The sequence below is a fragment of the Oncorhynchus clarkii genome, chromosome 10, assembly GCF_045791955.1.
Source record: "Oncorhynchus clarkii lewisi isolate Uvic-CL-2024 chromosome 10, UVic_Ocla_1.0, whole genome shotgun sequence".
In the NCBI taxonomy this organism is placed as follows: domain Eukaryota; kingdom Metazoa; phylum Chordata; class Actinopteri; order Salmoniformes; family Salmonidae; genus Oncorhynchus; species Oncorhynchus clarkii.
In genome coordinates this window covers 47,730,123-47,754,990 of record NC_092156.1, presented here as the reverse complement: position 1 = coordinate 47,754,990, position 24,868 = coordinate 47,730,123, and the positions used below count along the sequence as shown (strand labels likewise).

The window sequence follows — 24,868 nt, the reverse complement described above, 5'->3', positions numbered from 1 at the left end:
CATGTTTCAGCATGATAATGCACGGCCCCATGTCGCAAGGATCTGTACACAATTCCTGGAAGCTGAACATGTCCCAGCTCTTCCATGGCCTGCATACTCACCAGACATGTCACCCATTGAACATGTTTGGGATGCTCTGGATCGTCGTATACGACAGCGTGTTCCAGTTCCCGCCAATATCCAGCAACTTCACACAACCATTGAAGAGGAGTGGGACTATATTCAACAGGTCACGATCAACAGCCTGATCAACTCCATGCGAAGGAGATGTGTTGCACTGCATGAAGCAAATGGTGGCCACACCAGATACTGACTGGTTTTCCGATTCACGCCCCTACCTTTTTTTGAAGGTATCTGTGACCAACACATGTATATCTGTATTCCTAGTCATGTGAAATCTATAGATTAGGGCCTAATGAATTTATTTCAGTTGACTGATTTCCCTATATGAGCTGTAACTCAGTGAAATCTTTGAAATTGTTGCATGTTACATTTATATTTTTGTTCAGTATAGATTACACATTTTCCGACAAGTCTGTGGACAGACTTCAAATCATCCATGGTTATGAAATAGCCAGCCACAGACTTGTGCACAGGCCATTTATACAACTGGCTCACAGGTGGCTTGGCATCAACAACTCTACATTAGAATGGAGGGGTGTGGGCTAATTGGCATTACACTTAGGTACGGAGGCACAATCACTAATAAGTATCACCAGCACTGAGGGAAGAGGCCATTAGAAAGACAAAGGATGTGTGAATTATCCCCAAACACTGTAATGTAGAGGTATACAGCACTACCAGCTACCAGAGGCAACTAAAGCCCTGGTGTCCATAAGGAACCACTCTTCTTTTCTGATAAACAAGAACTCATTCAGCAGGAGGGTTCTTTTAGTGTTGAATGTACCTATTGACAATATCATTACAAGCTTTTGTGGTGGATGTGGTTTCATAACTCTAGTTAATTATGGATAAGAAACAAACAATGGGCTCGAGGGGTAAAAACAAGGAACAATTAAGTTCTTGTTGATCCTGCCATTATCTTCCAATTTGTACAAAACCTTTAAGGGGTGTCAGTAAGGCTACAAGGGATTTTGATAATGGCCCTCTTGGGAGACCTTCATTATACTGAGAATTCTGCTATTTCTTCTGCTTAGAAATTAACTGCAGTAATTACTGAGGGGGGCGGGGGGGGGGTTCAGTAACAACTTTTGTGTTGTTCTTCACTGTGGGTGGAGGTATTATGGATTACCGCGGTTAATCATAGTTGTACTATTCTTTAGTCATACAAAGAATCCCGAGCTGGACAGTAGAACACTAATAAGTATAGTCTGAGCCAAGTTTGAACTTCCTGTTAAGCACTACGTAGACTCATATCCTAAAATGTGTTATTGACGGCAATGTAAAAAAAAAGTGACTTTTCTTTGACTATGTATCTGACTATTGCTTGAAACAATAAACAGGATTTACTGTCAAGACATCTTCACTTTCTCATGATGGGCATGGAAGGCCACCCAGGCCGTTCACCGACAGCAGTGAGTCATACTCTGGTTAGACCCTCAGGGACAGACTTAACGGGTTCATGATGTTGGGAGTGAGAATGACTCCAAACTCGTGTACTGTACTTGTTGGTGAGTAACTGGGCACAAAGAGAACATATCTATTCATGTGAAAGTTAACATGGTTTTAATTCATAGCAAAGCTGAAATGACAGGGGGAATAAATTATTCATCTTTCACATTTTTGAATCTCAGGTGCACCTTTACATGAGATGGTAGTGATACAAAACCATTGCAGATGGTAGTGATACAAAACCATTGCAGAGAGGATAAATACTAATACAAACAGACACACAGTTTAATAATGTAACTCTAGCTACACCCCCCCCCCCCCCCCAACAACAAAAAACCTGATAAGTACTTTATTTGTAAATAAAGTGCATTCAAAATGAAATATGAGACCCTAAAGTTAAAATTAACTACAGTATACAAGTAATACAACAATGGAGACACACTTATGGATAAAACAGGGTGTCAACGAATCCATAAACATAGCTTAAGAATGGCCACCATCAACCTGCTCAAGGTAAAAGTGAGATTTGAGCATTCCTCGCAGGGCAGGTTCCTCAGCTCGGTTCGCGTTTAAGAGCGTACGCTACACTTCAGTCGCTCATTCTTAGTGTGGACTTTGACGTCTTACGACACGAGGGTCTCGTGAGACAGTAAGAGGATGAGTTAAGAGGGAGAAAGAGATCCAGAGTTCTTCACTAGTGTTGACAGGCCAGTCCTCTCTCTAGATCCGCCAGCCCTTGCCTGGGGCTTTAGCAAGAAGACAAGGAAGTGAGCGCAACAAGAACACTGGACACGTGTGCCCCTCTCAGACCATGGACAGACGAGGAGATAACAGGAAGACGATATGAGATGTGACATACTGGAGACCTCTTCCTCCTCTCGATCACTCCATAATATACCAACACTGATCTCGTCCATGACCTCAGACTGCCTGTTAAGACTGATCATCACTGACTTGATGATTGTGTAGTGTGCTGGATAAAGTGATCGGTGTACTTGTGATGCAAGTATATGGGTGCAATAAATACTAGTCACTGAAAAGGTCATGAAGCTCAGAAATATAGGGGTGCGTCTTCAAAATGAGTAATGCATATTTTCATGGTTGCACTTTTGAGTGTTACTGATCAGTTGATAAAGTTTAGTAATCAGTCCCTCCTGGATTGCACCGGGCTTTTTGGTGATATTTGCAGGACAAAAACCTTGACTTCGCTGCGGCAATTCTGACATTTTGCATGTGCTGATGAGGGAAGCATTTTGTTGACGAGTGGCTTGAGATTGAACCACATTACGCGGTAAATGTGCAGTGATTGGCTGAGATTCACCGTTTGCCCTGCGGTGATGGGTCAGTTTAACGCAATAATTAGACTGTTTCACGTGGAAATTGTTGCGGTGATTGGTCAAATGTGCAAGCCATCGCATAATATGCCAAATTGACAAAAAAAGAAGAATCGATAGCAGAATTCTGGAGACTGAACCGGTTAGTGCTGGTTAGCGCACAGTAGTGCCTCCCTGTGGTCAAAGAGGATAACCACAGCACGCATGTTTCCGAGGAAGGTTATTTTAGTCTGTAATAGTGTGTCTGTCATCTCCTGGTCTGTGTTAAAACCACCACCCATTACATGACAACAACAAAAAAGACAATGCCAAAGAAACATACATTTCTTTGGAGCTAAAGTGTTTAGCTATTACACCCGGGAAAAAGACTTGAACACCGACATAAATATGTCAGGCAGACAGTAACTTCACACTTTCAACTGTGATTGATAGGTTGAAGCTGATTATTTCCACTCCTAGCTTAGTGATTGTATGGGGGTTAAGTTTTCAAATGGCAGTGGTTTGGCTTGTCCCTCAGGATTCCAGACTTGGTCTCAGCTCCTTTAGGATCCTTGGTAGCTCTAGGAGACACATGCTATACCTGAACAGCTGACGAGGAAGACCACTCCTGCCTTCACGGCCAAGGGGGAAAAATGTTCTCCCCGTTACCGACGGTCATTTAATTAAGCCATAGACTTTCTCCTAAATCCAGTTCATCGTTTGGGTCAATCCTGGAAAGCCAGCTTGCTGTTGAAGTGCAATGAATTCTCTGCCTCTATAGTTCTAATGAAGCGGTCAGTTGTCACTGCAATGCTTTCAAAAGTGGGAGGAAATCCACTAGTTAGACATGAACATAGTGCAATGGAGTTGGCCTGGAGACCGGCCTGGGTAAAAGCTGTGGTTCCACAGTGGTGTCTGGCCAAAGGTTCTGCAGCTGGTACTGAAGCATCAGTTGAAGAGGATCGAGTCTGGGTCCCGGTTGGCTATCTGTGCCACGTGCTTCAGAATGTCCTTCTTTGTGATAATCCCCAGCAACCGACTGCAAGATAGACAGGGACAACATGTCAGAGGTCTGGACTTCTTACCATATACAAACTCTTTTACATAAGTAAGTTCTGTCACTTTTTTTGTCTGTCTTGGGGTTTCTGTTCAGTTCTACTCATGAATGTACACTACCATTCAAAAGTATGGGGTCACTTAGAAATGTCCTTGTTTTTTGAAGAAAAGCACAAAAAAAATTGTACCATTAAAATAACATCAAATTGATCAGAAAAACAGTGTAGACATTGTTAAGGTTGTAAATGACTATTGTAGTTGGAAACGGCTGATTTTTAATGGAATATCTACATAGGCGTACAGAGGCCCATTATCAGCATAATGGGTAATGAGTAGTGCATAGCGTTGTACGAGATATTCAGTTTCTTTGCAATTTCTCACATGCAATAGCCTTCATTTCTCAGAACAAGAATAGACTGAAGAGTTTTAGAAAAAGTTATTTGTTTCTGGCCATTTTGAGCCTGTAATCGAACCCACAAATGCTGATTCCCCAGATACTCAACTAGTCTAAAGAAGTCCAGTTTTATTGCTTTTTTAAATCAGGACAACAGTTTTCAGCTGTGCTAACATAATTGCAAAAGGGTTTTATAATGATCAATTAGTCTTTTAAAATGATAAACTTGGATTATCTAACACAACGTGCCATTGGAACACAGGAGGAATGGTTGCTGGTAATGAGCCTCTGTACGCCTATGTAGATATTCCATTAAAAATCTGCCGTTTCCAGCTACAATAGTCATTTACAACATTAACAATGTCTGCACTGTATTTCTGATCAATTTGATGTTATTTTAAATGACCAAAAAATTTGCTTTTCTTTCAAAAACATCAACATTTCTAAGTGACCCCAAACTTTAGAACGGTAGTGTATAGAACTAGTGGTTCCTAGCTACATAGCTAGTTCTCAGTAGCAGGAGCTTTACCCATTGTGTGTGATGAGGCATTGGCGCAGGCCCAGCTTCCTGAAGATGTCCACCACAATGTCCATGGCGGTGTGGTCTGTGACAGTGAAGGGACTAAGGTCCATGATGCCCCGAAGCTTCAGAGGAGGGGGGCTGCTGGAGGGCTGAGGGGGTGTGTACTCCGTGAAGAAGATCCTCGAGGTGCTCACTATCCCATCCTGACGCTGTCTGGCATTATCTGAGAGGGGAGAGAGGGTTTTTACAGAGGAGTGGCAGAGACAAATAAAAAGGTGTTAAATACACTGCTAATGACATTGAGAACGTTTACATAATAATTAGTAATAATTAGATATTCAACTGATTACGGCAGAAGGCAGATTACATTAGTCACGTTAACACCTTACTCCGCTTATCTTAAAATTAAAAACACCCGGTTTTTTTTTTTTTTTTTTTTTTTTTTTTAATCTTTTGAAATATTAGGACATGTTAAACACCTTAATCAGCGTTCCAGCGGTATATTTGATCTACGGATGTGCTAGCACCAGCTGAGCGAGCCTCCCTCTCTAGTGCGAGTAAAGTTGAGCTCAGAACAACTGAATGTACGCATCTTAGAAATAGTTTGAACATACAAAGTTTGTATGCCCCGACTCAAATATGCGTTCCAAAAAAAAACAAGCCCGCTGTGGAAACAAAAGTTTATTTTGATTTGGCGATTTTCGGCATTGATCAGAGTGCCACCAGGTAGCCTGATTTCAGAATGTGTCCGTGTAAACAAGACAGTTAGGGAAATCGTTCTTCTTGCAAAGCATGTAAACGTTTGAATCAAACCATCATATTCACCTGACTATCCACGATAATTGCCTTATTGTGTCCATGTAACCACACTCAGTTATGATGACAATGAACATGTTGGTCAAAAGCCAGCACCTAGCATGACACAAGACGATGACCCATCATCCATACCTATGGAGATGGTGAGGTCCCTGCGCAGCACGAAGCCCACCAGGCGCTGGGACTCATGGGAGACCACCACGGGGAAACCGCTGTAGGTGGTCTCTGTGATCATGGTCTCCACGTCCTCTACCGTCATGCCATCCTGGGTCAGTACGGAGAGCGGCGGGTCACTGCGACGCGGCCGCATCACGTCCATGGCCAGGGTCTTATGACTGAACTCCTCCTTGGCCTCCAGGAAGGGGTAACCGTTGAGGCGGATGTGCGCCTCGTAGATGCCCTCGCGCCCGATGGCGTCCGCCACCCACTTGCTGGTCATGGCCGCGGCCATCAGGGGCACGATGTACTCCAGCCCTCCGGTCAGCTCGAACATGATGACCACCAGGGATACGGTCATGCGGGTCACCCCACCTGTGGGCACAGAGAGAGGGCTGGAGGCAGAAGTCTCGAGGCTATGCCTAATGTCGACATTTAACCAGGAACAAAGGAGTTCAGAGTAAAGACAAAACCAAGTGAAGAAAACACTCGTAGACATGCAAGGTGCCAACATACAGCACTCTTGCAGCCCTTGCCTAAGCAATCAGCAGGCCTTGCCTAAGCAATCAGCAGCCCTTGCCTAAGCAATCAGCAGGCCTTGCCTAAGCAAACAGCAGGCCTTGCCTAAGCAATCAGCAGGCCTTGCCTAAGCAATCAGCAGGCCTAAGCAATCAGCAGGCCTTACCTAAGCAATCAGCAGGCCTTGCCTAAGCAATCAGCAGGCCTAAGCAATCAGCAGGCCTAAGCAATCAACAGGCCTTACCTAAGCAATCAGCAGGCCTTGCCTAAGCAATCAGCAGGCCTTGCCTAAGCAATCAGCAGGCCTAAGCAATCAGCAGGCCTTACCTAAGCAATCAGCAGGCCTTGCCTAAGCAATCAGCAGGCCTTGCCTAAGCAATCAGCAGGCCTTACCTAAGCAATCAGCAGGCCTTGCCTAAGCAATCAGCAGGCCTTGCCTAAGCAATCAGCAGGCCTTGCCTAAGCAATCAGCAGGCCTTGCCTAAGCAATCAGCAGGCCTTGCCTAAGCAATCAGCAGCCCTTGCCTAAGCAATCAGCAGGCCTTGCCTAAGCAATCAGCAGGCCTTGCCTAAGCAATCAGCAGGCCTTGCCTAAGCAATCAGCAGGCCTTGCCTAAGCAATCAGCAGGCCTTGCCTAAGCAATCAGCAGGCCTTGCCTAAGCAATCAGCAGGCCTTGCCTAAGCAATCAGCAGGCCTTGCCTAAGCAATCAGCAGGCCTTGCCTAAGCAATCAGCAGGCCTTACCTAAGCAATCAGCAGGCCTTACCTAAGCAATCAGCAGGCCTTGCCTAAGAAAGCAGCAGGCCTTGCCTAAGCAATCAGCAGGCCTTACCTAAGCAATCAGCAGGCCTTACCTAAGCAAGCAGCAGCCCCCACCATGGCGTAGAGGCCTGGGGTGATACAGTCAGCACCAGGAGAACACCAGCCCCTGAAGATCGCCCAGTCATGGTGGTAGTAGGCCAGCTGCTCCATGCCTATACCCAGCAGCCTGCCTGCAATCGCCCCCACCGCCATACTAGGAATGAACAGCCCGGAAGGAACCTGGAGGAACGGAAAGACATGATTTATAGAAAAGACTCAAATCCCATGGAAGAGCTCGCATTGAAATCATACAAGTAAGCGGTGACATCTCTGGACAGATGTGCCATACAGACAGGCGACGGTAGAAGGAACGTGGTCCTCTCGTACCTTCATGCCGAAGGTAACCACGGTGATGAGCATCTTAAAGACAAGGGCCAGGGACAGCTGCCACATGGCCGTGTAGACGTCATCTCCAGCCGGACGGTCCGGCAGCTCGTTGCTGCTCTTGGTGACGTTGGCGTTGTCATAGTTACACAGCTTGGAGGAGTCCAGCAGGCCACAGTCATTGAAGAGCTCAGAGATGAGCTCGCTGGTGCTGGTGCGGGTGTAGCTGTTAGGGAAAGCCACCACCGCGGTGACCGCGGTGACAACCAGCACCTCCAGGACCGGGTAGTGGCCCAGCCACGTGGTCTTACGCCGCCGGCACCACGCGATGTTAGCTCGGATGAAGAAGGCACCCCAGATGCCGCCGAAGATGCCAAGGAGGACGAAGGGTACGAGCTCCAGGAGGTGCCAGGGGGTGTGGAACTCCACGTAGAACAGCACCAGGCGGCTGTTGCCAAACGGGTTGATGGAGCGCAGGGTGAAGGCTGCCACCAGGGCCGCGAAGAACGACCGCCACAGGGTCTTCAGAGGGAAGTAGTAGCTCACCTGGCAGGATCATGAGGAGCAGGACAGTTACCATAGACAAATGTCAAGATTTGAATTCAATGTTCAATTTAACTTGAAGAGTAGTTCAACTTGAATCAGAAAGCACATAGATTTGCATAAGAAGAAGAAGCCAAGTCGCTTCTCACCTCTTCCAGACTGAAGAGCACTCCTCCTATGGGGGCACCGAAAGCCACAGACACACCAACGGCAGCAGCAGCAGACAGAACCTGACACAAACAACCAAGGAGAAGGTGGTGATCAGTGTGTCCTTCCACTAAGCCTTTAAAACACAGCACGGCAACAAAGCTGAATAACAGCTCATATAATGCAGTGAATCAACGCCAAATATCTCAGGCGCAGTGCTAACAGAATTGAGAACGATAATTGCTGGCACTGCACTTCCATTCATACTAGCTCGCTGTGGCAGGGGAGAACAAGCATCACCTTGTGGTATATGTTTATTGAAATCGTAAACCCACAAGACCATCTACAGGCTATTTATAATTTCATGGGGTTTCCCGCGCCGAGTCTGACTTGAGGCTCTCTCAAATTCTTTTGACACGGTGTCAATGCAAAACAACATCAGTGTTCCTAGTTTTTGGAATTTGTGTCAGCTCCATGAAAAAGACTGTCAAAGGTTAACCTGTCCATCCATATAAAATGTGCAAATGTTTGTGAATAGCCCACTGCTATTGTTCCTCACCTCTCTGCGCTTGGCCTCGTTCTTACGGTACTTGGTGAACAGGTGGCATAGGATGTTGCCACAGCAGCAGGCCACGTGGACCAGGGGCCCCTCCTTCCCCAGGCTGAGCCCCGACGACACAGCCAGGACCAGGGTGATGGTCTTGATGATCAGGGTCCACTTCCCCAGGTACCCTCGGATGATGAACCCACTCAATATGGTTTTGATCTGGGAGAGAAAATAAATATCACGGGTAAATGAACCACATCATTTGTCCTCTTTCAAAAGACATATCAAACAAGGCAAGAGGCATAAAGTAGTCGTACCTCTGGGATTCCAGAGCCACAGGCATAGGGGGCGAAGGCCCTGACCAGTGTCACAGCCAGGAAGGCGAATAGTAGAGCCCAGCACACGTACATTAGGTAGTTCGTAATGTACGCAAAGGGACCCTGCAGAGAGAAATGTCTCAATAAGACTGACCAAAATAAATCACGTAAAACAAAAACAATGGCTCGAGTAGTACAATTTTAACCCACCTCTGTCGTGCCAATGATGAGCTCGGCCCAGCTTTTCCACTGGGGACACTTGTCCCTCTCCTGGAACGTGGTCTCGTTGGAGGTCCAACAGCAGTGCTCATGGTTGAACCAGAACCCGTTCAGACAAACCCCTTCCTTGAGGTCTGTCATCCAGTGGGCTGATATGTCGATCCCACCTGCCAAAGCACCTGGAATAGACCACAAGGTAAAATTACTAACACTACCAATGGTTTCCAGGGTGTTGCTGTGAGGGGTTTAGTAGAAGGGATCAAATGAAAAAGTCTAATGATAAACATCTGTATCCGTTTAGACTGACCTGACATGAGTCCGATCAGCAGCATGAGCAGCCATCCAGAGAAGGCATCACTGACACTCTTCACCAGCGCCCATGTGGACTCTTTGCTTTTACTGGTAATCTACAGAGAAAGACGTAAATATTCAGCTGGGCTGAAGTGCGATTCGGTATACCCTTTTTCCATTGATCACATTCACTCTTCCAAGATCTCGTCGAGCCAATCGAACCCAAGACTGACATTGACAAATTAAACAGAGAATTGGAAGAATAAAGAAAGAGACTGGACAATTATGGCATTCTATTGGAGTATCTCTCAGGGGCCTAGAATTAACAATTCTCCCTGCTTTTGTCTTAGAAGACAGTCATTTAATGCAGAGACAGGACAATATTTTGAACAAATGCTCTCTAGATTCTCATGTTGCTTGTCATTGCAAAGACTAAAGCAGAGATAGAGATAATGTGACAGAGTGCTACTACAGAGTGATTTTTTTTAACCCTTTTTGCTCCCCAATTTCGTGGTATCCAATTGGTAGTTACAGTCTTGTCTCATCGCGGCCTCAGGAGAGGCGAAGGTCGAGAGCCGTGCGTCCTATGAAACACAACCCAACCAAGCCGCACCGCTTCTTGACACAATGCCCACTTAACCCGGAAGCCAGCTGCACCAATGTGTCGGAGGAAACGCTGGTGACCATGTCAGCGTGCACATGGCGACCGTGTCAGCGTGCACTGCGCCCGGCCCACCACAGGAACCACTAGTGTGTGATAGGACAAGGACATTCCTGCCGGCCAAACCCTGCCCAAACCTGGACAACGCTGGGCCAATTGTGTGCCGCCCCATGGGTCCCCAGGTCGCGACACAGCCTGGACTCGAACCCAGAATCTCTAGTGGCAAAGCTAGCACTGTGATGCAGTGCCTTAGACGACTGCGCCACTCGGGAGCCCTACTACAGAGTGCTCACGTCACTTCCTGTTGAACGCAGAACGAGGGAGAGCTCTATTTGATGTTTTGGAAAGTTTTGAAAATCTATTGAAAAAGTTTGGTTAATAGCTAGCTACCTTTTGAGTTTGGATCCCGTGACACGGTTGGCATCAGTTGCTGAAACCACTACTATCTGTCCTGTGATCCTGCCGACCAAGGCCGGGTCTGAGGAGCTGCTTGGCGTAGAAAGTAGCCCAGTTGCTAGCTAGCTAGCTGCCTATCAAGCTAGTAGGGTTTTCTTGAGGGCTTGAACGCAGCCTGTAACACGGTTAGCCATTGTGGCTGGGGCTGCGGATTTTCCTGGGCTTGTGACTGGCTAGATCCCTGCTGTTTGTTGTTGTGTTCAATCTACCCTGTGACCTGCCCTGTCTGGAACTGCGAGGAGTGACAGCTTAACCTACGTTGCTACCATGACAAAGACCAAAGCCAGCAGGAGTACCACTGAGGATAGTGATGTCTATCACAGGTGAAGGATATTTAAAATGAACAGAAAGGAGTTCTACCAACAAAATTGCTTCAGGTTTTTGGCCAAATACTGATGGAGTCAACTAATAAAAGAATAGAAGACCTGACCAGAGATGTTCAGGACCTGAAGAACAATTTGCAGGGTCTCCCAGGGTCAGCTCGATGAGTTTAAACATGAGAACGGGAAGATGACAGCCATCTGTAAGCCATTGCGAGAGAACATCAGTTCTGTATGTGAATCCATGATGACAATGACAGAGAAATCAGACTCTCGAGGGAAAATCAAGGCAGAACAACATTGTTGTGGACGGAATTGTGGAATCTCCACATGAGATCTGGACGGAGTCGGAGGACAAAGTGAGGGAAATGATCTCGGAGAATCTAAAGACGGATCACAGGAAGATTGAGGTGGAGCATGCCCACCGGAAACCCACCACTGGCCCAGGTGACACTGGCCCAGGCCGAAAGTGGTCAAGTTCCTGAGGTTCAAGGACAAGGTAGCTGTTCTAGAAAGAGCCAAGAACATGATCGGAAGGTACATCTTCCTTAACGAGGACTATCCTGAAGCTCTGCGCCAGAAGAGGAAAGAACTTATCCCAGTCATGAAAGCTGCCAGAGTGAGTGGGGACATTACTTACATCTGCTATGACAGGCTCATTGTCCCAAAAGCCTGGAAGAGATGAGAGAGCCAAGCCTACGTGTTCATAGCTTCAACCCTGCAGCGCACAAACACCCACTTATATCAGCTTGTTTAGTTTGCTCTTTTCTGTATTATGTCTATCTCTGATAATCCACCCAGGAAAGGGCTGAAAATAGCCCATATTACTATATGTAGCCTTAGAAATAAGGTAAATAAAATCAGATAATATTCATATATTAGCCATTTCTGAGACTCACTTAGATAATTAATTTGATGATACAGCAGTAGCAATAAAAGGATATAACATCTATAGAAGAGACAGAAATGCTTATGGGGGAGGTGTTGCTGTATATACAGTTGAAGTCGGAAGTTTACATACACCTTAGCCAATTACATTTAAACTCTGTTTTTCACAATTCCTGACATTTAATCACAGTAAAAATTCCCTGTCTAGGTCAGTTAGGATCACCACTTTATTTTAAGAATGTGACATTTCAGAATAATAGTAGAGAGAATGATTTATTTCAGCTTTTATTTCTTTCATCGCATTCCCAGTGGGTCAGAAGTTTACATACACTCAATTAGTATTTGGTAGCATTGCCTTTAAATTGGTTAACTTGGTTCAAACATTTCGGGTAGCCTTCCACAAGCTTCCCACAATAAGTTGGGTGAATTTTGGCCCATTCCTCCTGACAGAGCTGGTTTAACTGAGTCAGGTTTGTAGGCCTCCTTACAGAGAGATTCTTGATTAAACCTGCTCCAGAGAGCTCAGGACCCCCACAGTTTTATGACAGTTGTAAATACCTGAAGGAAAACTCTCTCTCCCACTCTTTCATAAATGGAAGTTAAATCAATGTGTTACCACAGAGAAACGTTGCAGTACGGTAACATCAAAAGTTTGAATAATGAAACAATATCTCTGTAATCCAAATAGTTGGAAGGGTCCGTGGGTACTTAAAGAGCAATAATGTCGAATTCATTACTAATTTGTGATGTAACTAAGGACAGTGGAACAACATAACTACCTCTGAATGTGTATATTCCCCAGTGATCAGATTCACATCTAGATGTTGTGGAACTTAAAATGATTAAATATGAAACTATTTGTGAGAAGATGTAATATGATGTCAGCCTTCTAAATGAGATAATTGTTTTTTATATGATGTCTTAACCTGTCAGTGAACACGTCCACGTGAGCACAGACATTATGCCAAACGTCATGGAACGCCCCTTTTTCCAGAGTGCATAAAACCCCTTGTGAAGAATGAACATACAGTGGGGAGAACAAGTATTTGATACACTGCCGATTTTGCAGGTTTTCCTACTTACAAAGCATGTAGAGGTCTGTCATTTTTATCATAGGTACACTTCAACTGTGAGAGACGGAACCTAAAACAAAAATCCAGAAAATCACATTGTATGATTTTTAAGTAATTAATTTGCATTTTATTGCATGACATAAGTATTTGATACATCAGAAAAGCAGAACTTAATATTTGGTACAGAAACCTTTGTTTGCAATTACAGAGATCATACGTTTCCTGTAGTTCTTGACCAGGTTTGCACACACTGCAGCAGGGATTTTGGCCCACTCCTGCATACAGACCTTCTCTGGATCCTTCAGGTTTCAGGGCTGTCGCTGGGCAATACGGACTTTCAGCTCGCTCCAAAGATGTTCTATTGGGTTCAGGTCTGGAGACTGGCTAGGCCACTCCAGAACCTTAAGATGCTTCTTACGGAGCAACTCCTTAGTTGCCCTGGCTGTGTGTTTCGGGTCGTTGTCATGCTGGAAGACCCAGCCACGACCCATCTTCAATGCTCTTACTGAGGGAAGGAGGTTGTTGGCCAAGATCTCGCGATACATGGCCCCATCCATCCTCCCCTCAATACGGTGCAGTCGTCCTGTCGCCTTTGCAGAAAAGCATCCCCAAAGAATGATGTTTCCACCTCCATGCTTCACGGTTGGGATGGTGTTCTTGGGGTTGTACTCATCCTTCTTCCTCCAAACACAGCGAGTGGAGTTTAAACCAAAAAGCTCTATTTCTGTCTCATCAGACCACATGACCTTCTCCCATTCCTCCTCTGGATCATCCAGATGGTCATTGGCAAACTTCAGACAGGCCTGGACATGGGATTCTTAAAGAAAAACTAACAGGTCTGTGAGAGCCGGAATTCTTACTGGTTGGTAGGTGATCAAATACTTGTGTCATGCAATAAAATGCAAAATAATTACTTAAAAATCATACAATGTGATTTTCTGGATTTTTGTTTTAGATTCCGTCTCTCACAGCTGAAGTGTACCTATGATACAAATTACAGACCTCTACATGCTTTGTAAGTAGGAAAACCTGCAAAATCGGCAGTGTATCAAATACTTGTTCTCTCCACTGTATCAGACCAGCGGGACCGACAGCGTGAGCTGGAAGGTACAAAATAGTTAGACACTCGGAAACTTTCAACAGAGAAGAAGAAAATCTCGACAGCTCCATGCTCTCTGGTCTATAGCTACATGTTGAAATGGTTGGCAATTTAAATGGCTACCACTCTATAGACCAGTTACGAGCAGCGCCAGCTGAATACGTTACAAATTAGGGATGCATGATATAAAATCGGTGAACATATCGGAATCGGACGATATTAGCTAAAAATGCCAACATCGGCATCGGCCCGATGTCTAGTTTAACCGCGATGTGCATACCTATATAATCCAGCCACCTATATAGCCACGTCAAATGCTGCGCTTCACGTGCAGCACAGCATTCCTAATCTAGCCCACAATGTCTGCTGTGTGGACTGAGCAGTTGAAAGAGTAAGAACATTTCAGCGAGACAACTCAAAGGTGAAGGCCATTAACGCCAAGATAATGGAATTAATTGCCCTTAACAATCGACCGTTCTCTGTCGTGGGTGAACTAATTTATTTTACCTTTATTTAACTAGGCAAGTCAGTTATGAACAAATTCTTATTAACAATGACTGCCTACCCCGGACGACGCCGGGCCAATTGTGCGCCACCCTATGGGACTCCCAATCACGGCCAGATGTGATACAGCCTGGATTCGAACCAGGGACTGTAGTGATGCCTCTTGCACTAAGATGCAGTGCCTTAACACACACATGGACACAGTGGTCTAACTATTTAACTGTACTAGAATGCTTAAAAGGCCGCTAAAATCAGTGCACCACTATTACAAATGGTTAAGAAATCTACAAAACACACAGGGGGGGGGGGGGGAATGCCAGAAGGGGGGAAGGGTGAAATGGCAGATTTTCTGTCTGAAATGCCAGTTCCCTTTACGTATCCTGGCAGTGAGGGACTGCTTCAAAGACTATCACAACATGCACAAGCTACGGTGAAAGTGAAACCTAATCATCTTTACCTGGGATGTAAAACGAACAAGAATGCAATTTTAAATAGATCAGCTCATTTCTATTTTTGCACCTTTTTTTAGTGAAGGACACGTGTCTAACCAAGTTTGAGTTTGATAAGACTTTTTATGTATATCTGTTGCTTTTGTATTGTTTTTGTAAACAGTTCATTTATATGTGGGACCAATACATTGGATATGCCTAGGCTAAACGTTCAGCTACTTTCTAGAGGTTGAAAAAACACTTGGATATCCCCTGTATGTCCCCCAACACCCACACAATGTTTGAGAGAGGTTGGTGTTGTAGAAATTGAGTTTTTATAGTGAACAATAACTTTTAGGCACATCCAGTGTACAAAAACAGTGCAATTACATCACTCTAACTTCTCTGCCAAAACGAGAGGCACAGCGATTCTGGTACGGAAAGGAATTCCCTTTCTACATAAAACCACTATTGCGGATAAAGAGGGTCGGTATGTGATCGCAATAGGAGAAATCCACTCTACCTCAGTAACTCTACTAAATATCTATGGGCCAAACATTGACAACCCCTCTTTTTTCAAAAGAGTCCTTGCCCTGATTCCAGATATCTCCCATACTAACCTGGTCATTGGAGGGGACCTTAACTGTGTGCTAGACCAATATTTGGATAGATCCTCTACCCGGCGAACCCCTACCTCCTATTCAAGCAAATTCTTGAATACCTACATAAAAAATTCTAACTTATTTGAGGATCGCTAACCCTACGGGTAGGGAATACTCCTTTTACTCTCATGTTCACAAGGTTTACACTCAAATTGACTACTTTTTGTTGGATGCTAGACTACTCCCCTATACCTGTAATGTGAGGTATCATGATATTATAATCTCGGACCACAGTCCACTCACCTTCTCCCTGAGATTGGGTGACATTGTACCAAACGAGAGGGCCTGGAGGTTGAATCCTCAGCTCCTCACAGAACCAACATTCTGTGAATATCTTAAAGACCAAATTACATTTTTCTTTGATACCAACGACAACACAGAGACCTTCCCAGCATTATTGTGGGAAACACTGAAGGCTTATCTGAGAGGCTGTATCATCTCCTTTCAGGCTGCCAGGAGTAGGCAAAACAGAGGAAAACTGGAAGAACTGGAGGGACAAATTCACTTATTGGATAGGGAGAATGCTAGCCACCCATCTATGGAGAAACATAAAAAAATTACCTCTTTAAAATTTGAATATAATCAGATTCTCTCAGCTAAAATTGCTAAATCTTTTATCTATGCCAAGCAAAAATATTTTGAGTTTGGTGACAAACCACACAAATTACTCACCAGACAACTTCGAAAAAATGTGAGTGACCGAATGATTCACAGGGTTAAATCTGCATCTGGGGAATTACTCTCTTCCCCCAAAGACATCAATGACAGATTCCGGCAGTTTTATGAGACTCTATATACATCTAAAGCGGATCCTAACCCCTTAATTATGCAAACATTTTTGGAGGACTGTAATCTTCCTGCCCTGAACCAGGAAGATTCTAACTTCCTGAATAAGGAAATATCTCTTGATGAAATTCAAGAAAACAATTAAATCTCTAAAGAGTGGCAAGACCCCGGGCCCAGATGGATACCCTGGTGAATTCTATAAAACATTCAGCAACATGCTCTCTCCCTATCTGCACAAAATGTTGGTTCAGGCCAATGAGGATGGAGCTCTCCCTTCTACTTTGGACGAAGCGTTCATTACAGTTATACATAAGAAGGGTAAAGATCCAGAAGAGGATGGGTTATACAGACCAATATCTCTCCTTAATACAGACCAAAAGATTTTAGCAAAAACTCTGGCTAACAGGCTTAGCACTTTAATTGGCAAATTGGTCCATTCGGATCAGACCGGCTTTATCCCTAACAGAAACTCATTCTTCAATCTCAGGCGCCTCTTCAATATTATGTATTCAGAGGTTACCCAACGTGGACCTTGCCGTCATATCTCTTGACGCCGAAAAGGCCTTTGACCAAGTTGAGTGGCCCTATCTATTCAAGGTCCTACAGAAATTTAATATTGGAGATAGGTTCATAAATTGGATCCAGCTTTTATATAGGAACCCCTGTGCCAGAATACTCACTAACCAATCATTGTCGCCCCGATTTAACCTCAACAGGGGGACAAGGCAGGGTTGTGCGCTGTCGCCTATGCTCTTCGCACTAATTATCGAACCGCTCGCTCAGACGATTAGATCTCATGCAGCAATACACGGCTATAATACTAAAGATACTCTAAATAAGATCTCCCTATACGCAGATGACATCCTCCTCTATGTAACAGAACCCCAACCTAGTATCCCAGCTATTCTTGATGTGATCAATTTGTTTGGTACCTTCTCGGGATACAGAATAAATTGGAACAAGAGTGAATTAATGCCCATACGGTCGCAAAATACCTCCTAGCTAGAACATCTCCCATTTAAGTTATCTTCAGAAAAATTTACCTACCTAGGAATTGTAGTTACCAAACAATACTCCTTACTATTTAAAGAGAATTTCCCCTCTCTGATACAAAAACTCAAAGCAAACATACTATTTTGGAGAACTCTCCCAATTTCTCTGCTCGGAAGAATTAATGCCATTAAAATGGTCTTCCTCCCACAACTGCTCTACCTATATCAGAACATCCCAGTATTCATACCTAAATCCTTTCATAAACAACTGGACTCAATTATCAATCCTTTCATCTGGGATTATAAAACACACAGGATAGGTAAAAAACACCTCTGTAAATCCAAGATGGAAGGAGGATTGTCTCTCCCAAATTTTATATTTTACTACTGGGCCGCTAACCTCCGCATTGTTACGTTTCTGCTGGATGACGTACTTCCGGCATCCAGCTGGCTTAGTATGGAGCGTGAGGAGTGTCACCCCTTCTCTATTGGCGCTGTGATTTTGTCACCTGTCAATCTGGAGATGTCACTTTATTGTAACAATCCTATTATACATAGCACAGTCAAAATCTGGAAGCAAATTAAAGTCCACTTTGAGCTTAGACCAATGTCATTCATGCTCCCTGTCGCCAGGAATCCCTCCTTTGCCCCTTCTAACCTTGATAACACCTTTGAGCGATGGGGAGAATTGGGGATAAGTACCATAGGGGATTTATACATAGAAGGGACCTTTGCTTCCTTTGAGTTGCTGAGGGAAACCTATAACCTTCCCAGAAGTAATTTTTTCAGATACCTACAAATTAGAGACTACGTTAGAAAACACCTCCCAACATTTGGGAATGCTAAACCTTCCATGTTTGACGGATGTATAAAAATATGCCCCACCTCCGATAAACTGATATCGCGTCTATATGATGCTTTTCAATCTGTTAGCACACCTTCCACTGATGCCATCAAGGCAAAATGGGAGGAAGAACTAGGGACTGACATCTCGGTGGCAGACTGGGAAGAGAGCTTGGAGTATATCCACACATGCTCCATTAATTCCAGACATCGTCTCATACAATTCAAGGTATTACACAGATTACACTATTCCAAAACTAAACTGCATAGGATATTTCCTGACACATCCCCTACATGTGATAAATGTCAGGCTACGCAGGGTACACTACTCCACTGCTTTGCCCTATGCTCTAGCTTGCATGGTTATTGGAGTGGAATTTTTGGGATCCTCTCTGAAGTTTTGGAGACTTCAATAGATCCAGATCTGCTTCTGATAATCCTGGGAGTATCTGAGTCCCTAAACGGATTAACCAACCCCCAAAAACAACTAATCTCGTACGGTCTCATCTCGGCAAAAAAACTAATCTTGTTGTTTTGGAAGAGGAGGGAAGCGCCCTCTACCAAATTATGGCTCAGTGAATTGGCAAACACTGTACACTTAGAAAGAATTAGACATATTCTGAACAATAAATTATCAACATTTGATAAAATCTGGCAGCCTTTCCTCTCCTACTTGGACGAGTTGGCGCTGTGAATTTGTATTTATTAACGCACTCTCAATTGTAATATTTTAATCTACCTTTGGGCAGCATGGGGGGGGGGGGGGGGGGGGGTGTTTTGGGGGAATAGGGGGGGGGGGGGGGGGGGGGACATCTTCCCTCTTTCTTTCTACGTGTCCTTATTTTGTATGTCGTGTTTTGTATTATTTGTTCTGCACCCAGAACTCTGGGTCTTGTTGTTCCTGTATGCTCTTTTATGTTTAGATAAGAATTGTACACCATTCTTGTGTGTGTTTAATACAAAATATTTGAAACAAAACAGTGCAATTACCACATTCAAAATCTTTGGACAGGTTGAAAGGACACTTGAACGTACCCTGGATACCCCATAACACCATCACAATGTTTGAGTGAGGTTGATATGGTAGAAATTGTGTTTTTATACTGAACAAATAGCATTTAGGGATTGCAAATATGTAATAGCACTGGAATTATCTAATTTAGAGACATATGCCACTTTAGAGAGGTTTAGGGACACTTGAAAAACGTCCTGTGACCACACCTGACACCACTAACTAAAACATCTGCCCATTTGTAGTTGTTACAGTTGAAGTGGGAAGTTTACTTACCAGACTTGTGGAGGTCAACAATTTTTTTTCTGAGGTCTTGGCTGATTTCTTTTGATTTTCCCATGATGTCAAGCAAAGAAGCAGTGAGTTTGAAGGTAGGCCTTGAAATACACCCACAGGTACACCTCCAATTGACTCAAATTATGTAAATTAGCCTATCAGAAGCTTAAAAAGCCATGACATCATTTTCTGGAATTTTCCAAGCTGTTTAAAGGCACAGTCAACTTAGTGCATGTAAACTTCTGACCAACTGGAATTGTGATCCAGTGAATTATAAGTGAAATAATCTGTCTGTAAACTATTGTTGGAAAAATGACTTGTATCATGCACAAAGTAGATGTCCTAACCGACTTGCCAAAACTATAGTTTGTTAACAAGAAATGTGTGGAGTGGTTGAAAAACACATTTTAATGACTCCAACCTAAGTGTATGTAAACTTCCGACTTCAACTGTATGTCTATCAATACCATTTTTTCCCTGATGTTGTTCACATGTTGTGGAAGCCATCTGATGCGTTTCCAGCTGTGGGAATCAATAATTCACTTATAGCTTGTCAATGAAAGATTACTTTCAAAATATATATATATATTTAAATGGTTATTTTGTGTGTGCTTGATCTTGTGTATTCTGAACTATGTAAATCCTATCTTCTGGTTTCCTCATAATCACCCAGATGTTTTCTTTCCAAATATAACAAGTTTTGACATGTCAGAATCATGTAATTACACATGAATGGCAGTTACTCGTCTATTTTGGCAGAAATCTACATTTTTACATTACATTTAAGAGGTTAAGGACCAAACAATTTACTGGTCGCAAAATAGTTGGTAGATATTTGATGTACCGATTCCATGGCACATGTTTTGTGTATCAGTTCATAAACCAAAGCTGGATTCAAAACTTATTTTCCATTTTAAATTATTATACAAAATTCTTGCAACCAATAGAATGTCATATAAATGGGGGATACAACCATCCCAGCTCTGCAGATTTTGCTGCGAAGAGACAATCATTAGATTACTTGTTTTGGTACTCCCCATAAGGTAGCTTGATTTTGGTCACAGGTTCAGGAAGGGCTGAAAAATTGCATTTACTTGGAGCTAACTCTTAAAATAGCACTGCTGGGTGATTTGGGAAGTCATAGTCAATTGATAAGTTGGTAAAATGTATATAGTATGCATGAGCTGGAATTAAAAGTGTTGTTGTCCATTAGTTTACTCCAATTAGGGGAGGGGTGTTAGGGTTAGGGGAAAATAATAAGGAAAATATATATATTTTTAAATGTTAATATTATATATATATATATATATATATATATGAACCTATTTTTTTAAAGAGTGAAATTGATGCATACATTAATAACAGTGCTTTAGACCAAGGTTGGATTACTGAAAAGGAGAGGGATTTCCTCATCACCCCTCACCCAGTATGTTCAGCTTACTATGGCCTACCTAAGATTCACAAGAAACTACCAGATCCTCCTCTGAGGCCTAAAGTCTCTGGTAACGATCGTCTCACAGAACCCCTATCCCAATTTGTCTATTTTTTTTTCATTTAAAAGTTGGTTCCTTCCCTCCCAGCATTCAATATCGACACCACTGATGTGCTAAAGACCCTTGAAAATGTCCAAGTTGAATGTAATGATATACTTATAACTATGGATGTTCAAAGTCTTTATACAAACATCCCCCATGCAGAAGCCCTCTCCCACTAGCTATAGCAGATACACACCCTGAAGGTCTGCTGCCCCCTTCTGGTTTTATTTGGAAATTAACAAAAATGGCGTTAGCTATTAACTTTGCTCATTATGCTGGCTCTTTTTACCTAGAGTATGAAGAATACAATTGAACAAAGCTGAATAAAATGGAAATAATATTTTCTCCAAACGATTTGAGGGAGTATGCACATGCAGCTAGTCTGTGCTGAGCGTTAAGAAATAAGTATTCCTATATGCTTAATTTAGAGTTATTAATGTAACTTTGGTTGTTCTACAAACGTTGGGATATGTTTGGATTTTGAATACATTGTACGACATAATGTGACTAATGATGATTTGAAAAAAGGTTGCTTGAAAGGCATGAGCTCTGCTTTGTTTTTTTTGCACAGGCTGCACACTACATCAGTCACAATTTGACAAGCACTTGATAATGCCTAGAATTTCACAGCGGCATCCCCTTTGTGTGTCCTTAATTCACCCTAAAAGAATCCATGCCATTCGCAGCCTGTGGCCGTAGTGCCCTTCTTCCTGAGTGCTGCGAGCTCTATCACATGATCAGGTCTTTCTCACAGGCTACAAGTGAAGACAGACACATCGGGGATGCAACTGCACGCGTCCTTATCCAATTCCAAGTGGCATATTGAAGATATTGGAAGAACTGTCCACATTTACTTTTCATCAGCCAACAAGATGAGTAGGCCCAACGAACAGCAAAAGCACTATCCCCAATAGTGCAAAGGTTGACCTATTCTATTCTGTTCTAGAAATAAATATTCCAAACATAGACTGGGACAGTTGTGGGATGCGATAGATCCCAAATTAAACAGATCAGAACGTTTATCTTAAAATGTTGATAAACTATTAGGCTATTTCTTCACACTATAAGCGCAGCAAGGCTATAAGTGCGAACGTTCCATTAGCGGAAAACACCATTATCAAAAGTGACCGCAAATGCAATTATGCATGTAATGCTTTTATTATAAAGGTGCATTTTTATGGTGAAAATTATCTTCCCCAAACTTGAAACTCACGCGCTGCTTGATTATCAATGTTACCAATGTTGATACAAGCAGTCGGATGTGTGTTTTTGTCTTGTCCCCTCCTGTCCCGTGTAAACATCGTTTTTCCCTGTATGTTTTTTTATTTTATTTTTTATTCCATGTGTAACTCTGTGTTGTTGTATGTGTCGAACTGCTGTGCTTTTATCTTGGCCAGGTCGCAGTTGTAAAGGAGAACTTGTTTTCAACTAGCCTACCCGGTTAAATAAAAAAATATGCTAGTTAGGCTCTACACCCCTTTTAAAGTGGATTAATGTGCTTAATTTTAAGAAGTTATTTGGCCACTTTAGTTGTGATACAAACCTTATTAAAAAATATAGGCCTACGGGCTAGGCTACATGAGATTTGCGACTATGTTTCGAAAAAGTCACACAAAAAAGGCATTGTTTCTTATGCTGGGCATCATTCACAAGTGATAGGCTAATATTATCACCCATTAGACTAGTCTTGATTTAACATTATTTACATATAATAAAGAATATATTTGTGAAATTTGTTTCCGATTTAGAATGGAACATGATTTAGAATGCACCTGCTTCGAAACAGGGGCAGCGTGGAGTGGAGTGTTTGATTAGATTTTCAAATACATTTGCATTCATGTCAGTGTGATTAGAGGGCCAATAGAGTGCTGAGTACCAGGTAGTTAGGCTACGAATTACCAAGTTTGGTAGGCTATGAATGACCATGAGCAGCATCAGAGCATGAAGAAGTCTAATTACCATGACCGTGGAATTTGACTGCCTTCATGACCGCCGGTGTGGCTGTAATACGGTCACTGCAACAACCCTAGTTAAGAGTTAAAAGAACAAGGAAGTAAATAGTTGTAGGTCACCTCTCTGTGGCGGTCGCGGTCTTTGGACTTCTCCCGCACCCAGTCTATGGTGTTAAAGTCCTCATAGGTGCCCACCCCTGGCACCGGATCATCCAGCAGGTCCATCAGCTTAGGCACCCCAATCACCTCCTCCATACCTGGGTTATCCCCTGGACGAGAAGGGAGAGACTTGAGGATTTAAAAGTGTCACACATTCTGGTGTGAAATAATACAAATAAAATAACACATTTGCATTGCAATACCCAAATCAATACAACACAGACAGGCGTTGGTCTTACCAGAACATTTGTCTCTGTCCAAGGGTGGTACATCCTCTGTATTAGAGAAGTCTAACGTCGCCCCTGCTATCTCCACCATGTCCTCGTCACTTGTGCTGCTCTCGTTGCAATATCCGGTGTTATCCATCGAGAATCCTAACGGAATACACACAGCATAAGGTCAGGGTCCAAAAGCAGAGAGTTCAAAGGAATCCTCCACCTAACTACATTCGCTAAACTAGCTACATCTGGGGGTGAGACGTGAGCTAGCTAACGTTGGCTAGTTAGCTTCGTCTGTTTTAATTTATTGTGTTCGACTGGCTGTTGTGGTTAGCTTCTAGCTAAATACTGACTGACATCAACCGGCATGGAACCTAGCTAGCTATTTATCTAACGTCGTTAGCTAACTAACGTTAGATAGGTGGCTGGACAGCTAACTAAAGCTAAGTTAACTAGCGCGGTAGCATCAGCCACACACTCATAAACCTTGAAAGCAATAGTAAGCACAGAGCTTCCTGTGCAAGCACATACTATTGACATCATATTAATAAAATAAAACAAGTCGTTATTACTTCGTTTGATGGATTTCGACAGATAACTCCGCTGTTGTTATCCTATCGGATTTTAACCGAATTCCAACAACTTCCTGCCACAACAGACATTAAGAGCGGATCCCAGATGCTAATACTGATCGTTGATGGATTATTCCTTTATTTCCCTAAGGATTCTGGCTAGAAACCCGTCACAATGGAAATAGAGTAGATTTTATTTGACTATTGAACCCACCAGTACAGCAAACAAGGATCACATTATGCCTCGTCTAATCCCCAAACTCATTGCCAATGATGATTCCCTGGGCGTCACACACAGACCTGTATATGTGCATGTATGCAGATGACAAAGTTATCAGCATTAAGTATGTGGGTTGTATGTTCATTATTGAAATCAAGCACTATTTATTCAAGCATGTATTGTAGAAGGTTCAATGACTCCTCAAAACTGTCAACCTCATTGTTTTCTAGAAAATAAACACAGCACAGACAATGGTGAGAGTTAGTATCCTAGTGTACCCTCAGTTGAATCAATCAGACTTTGTCCACAGTACATATGTAGCCTAGTGACCTTTCCTTGGCATCTCTGCTTCATCTGCACCAATATTTGGACATAGGATTAAGTGAAAACAATACGATAAGCAAATCACCTCCACCAGTTCAGTACTTTCACGACAATCAATGACTGGAATGCAAGATGATAGATAGCCAATTCAAATAAAATGTTATTGGTCACATACACATGGTTAGCAGATGTTAATGCGAGTGTAGCGAAATTTTGTCAATTGACATGTAGGCTGGTCTACAGAATTAGTCTGGGGTATGAGTCAGTACAGGTCCATCAAAGCTGGGAC

The 24,868-nt window shown here is 43.2% G+C and overlaps 1 protein-coding gene across 1 annotated transcript; it reads right to left on the bottom strand.

Moving 5' to 3' along the window:
* Positions 1 to 1,669: 1,669 nt before the first annotated feature.
* On the bottom strand, positions 1,670 to 24,155 carry LOC139418679 (H(+)/Cl(-) exchange transporter 5). The gene is made up of 13 exons (XM_071168320.1): positions 24,036 to 24,155; positions 23,485 to 23,619; positions 23,207 to 23,355; positions 9,616 to 9,715; positions 9,300 to 9,487; positions 9,090 to 9,212; positions 8,785 to 8,991; positions 8,228 to 8,308; positions 7,539 to 8,081; positions 7,205 to 7,391; positions 5,807 to 6,205; positions 4,865 to 5,081; positions 1,670 to 3,924 (listed from the first exon to the last, which is right to left on the bottom strand). Exons 2-13 carry the CDS (start codon positions 23,609 to 23,611, stop codon positions 3,834 to 3,836), a joined length of 2,412 nt encoding a protein of 803 aa, XP_071024421.1. The 5' UTR covers positions 23,612 to 23,619; positions 24,036 to 24,155; the 3' UTR covers positions 1,670 to 3,833.
* Between the last annotated feature and the right edge of the window lie 713 nt (positions 24,156 to 24,868).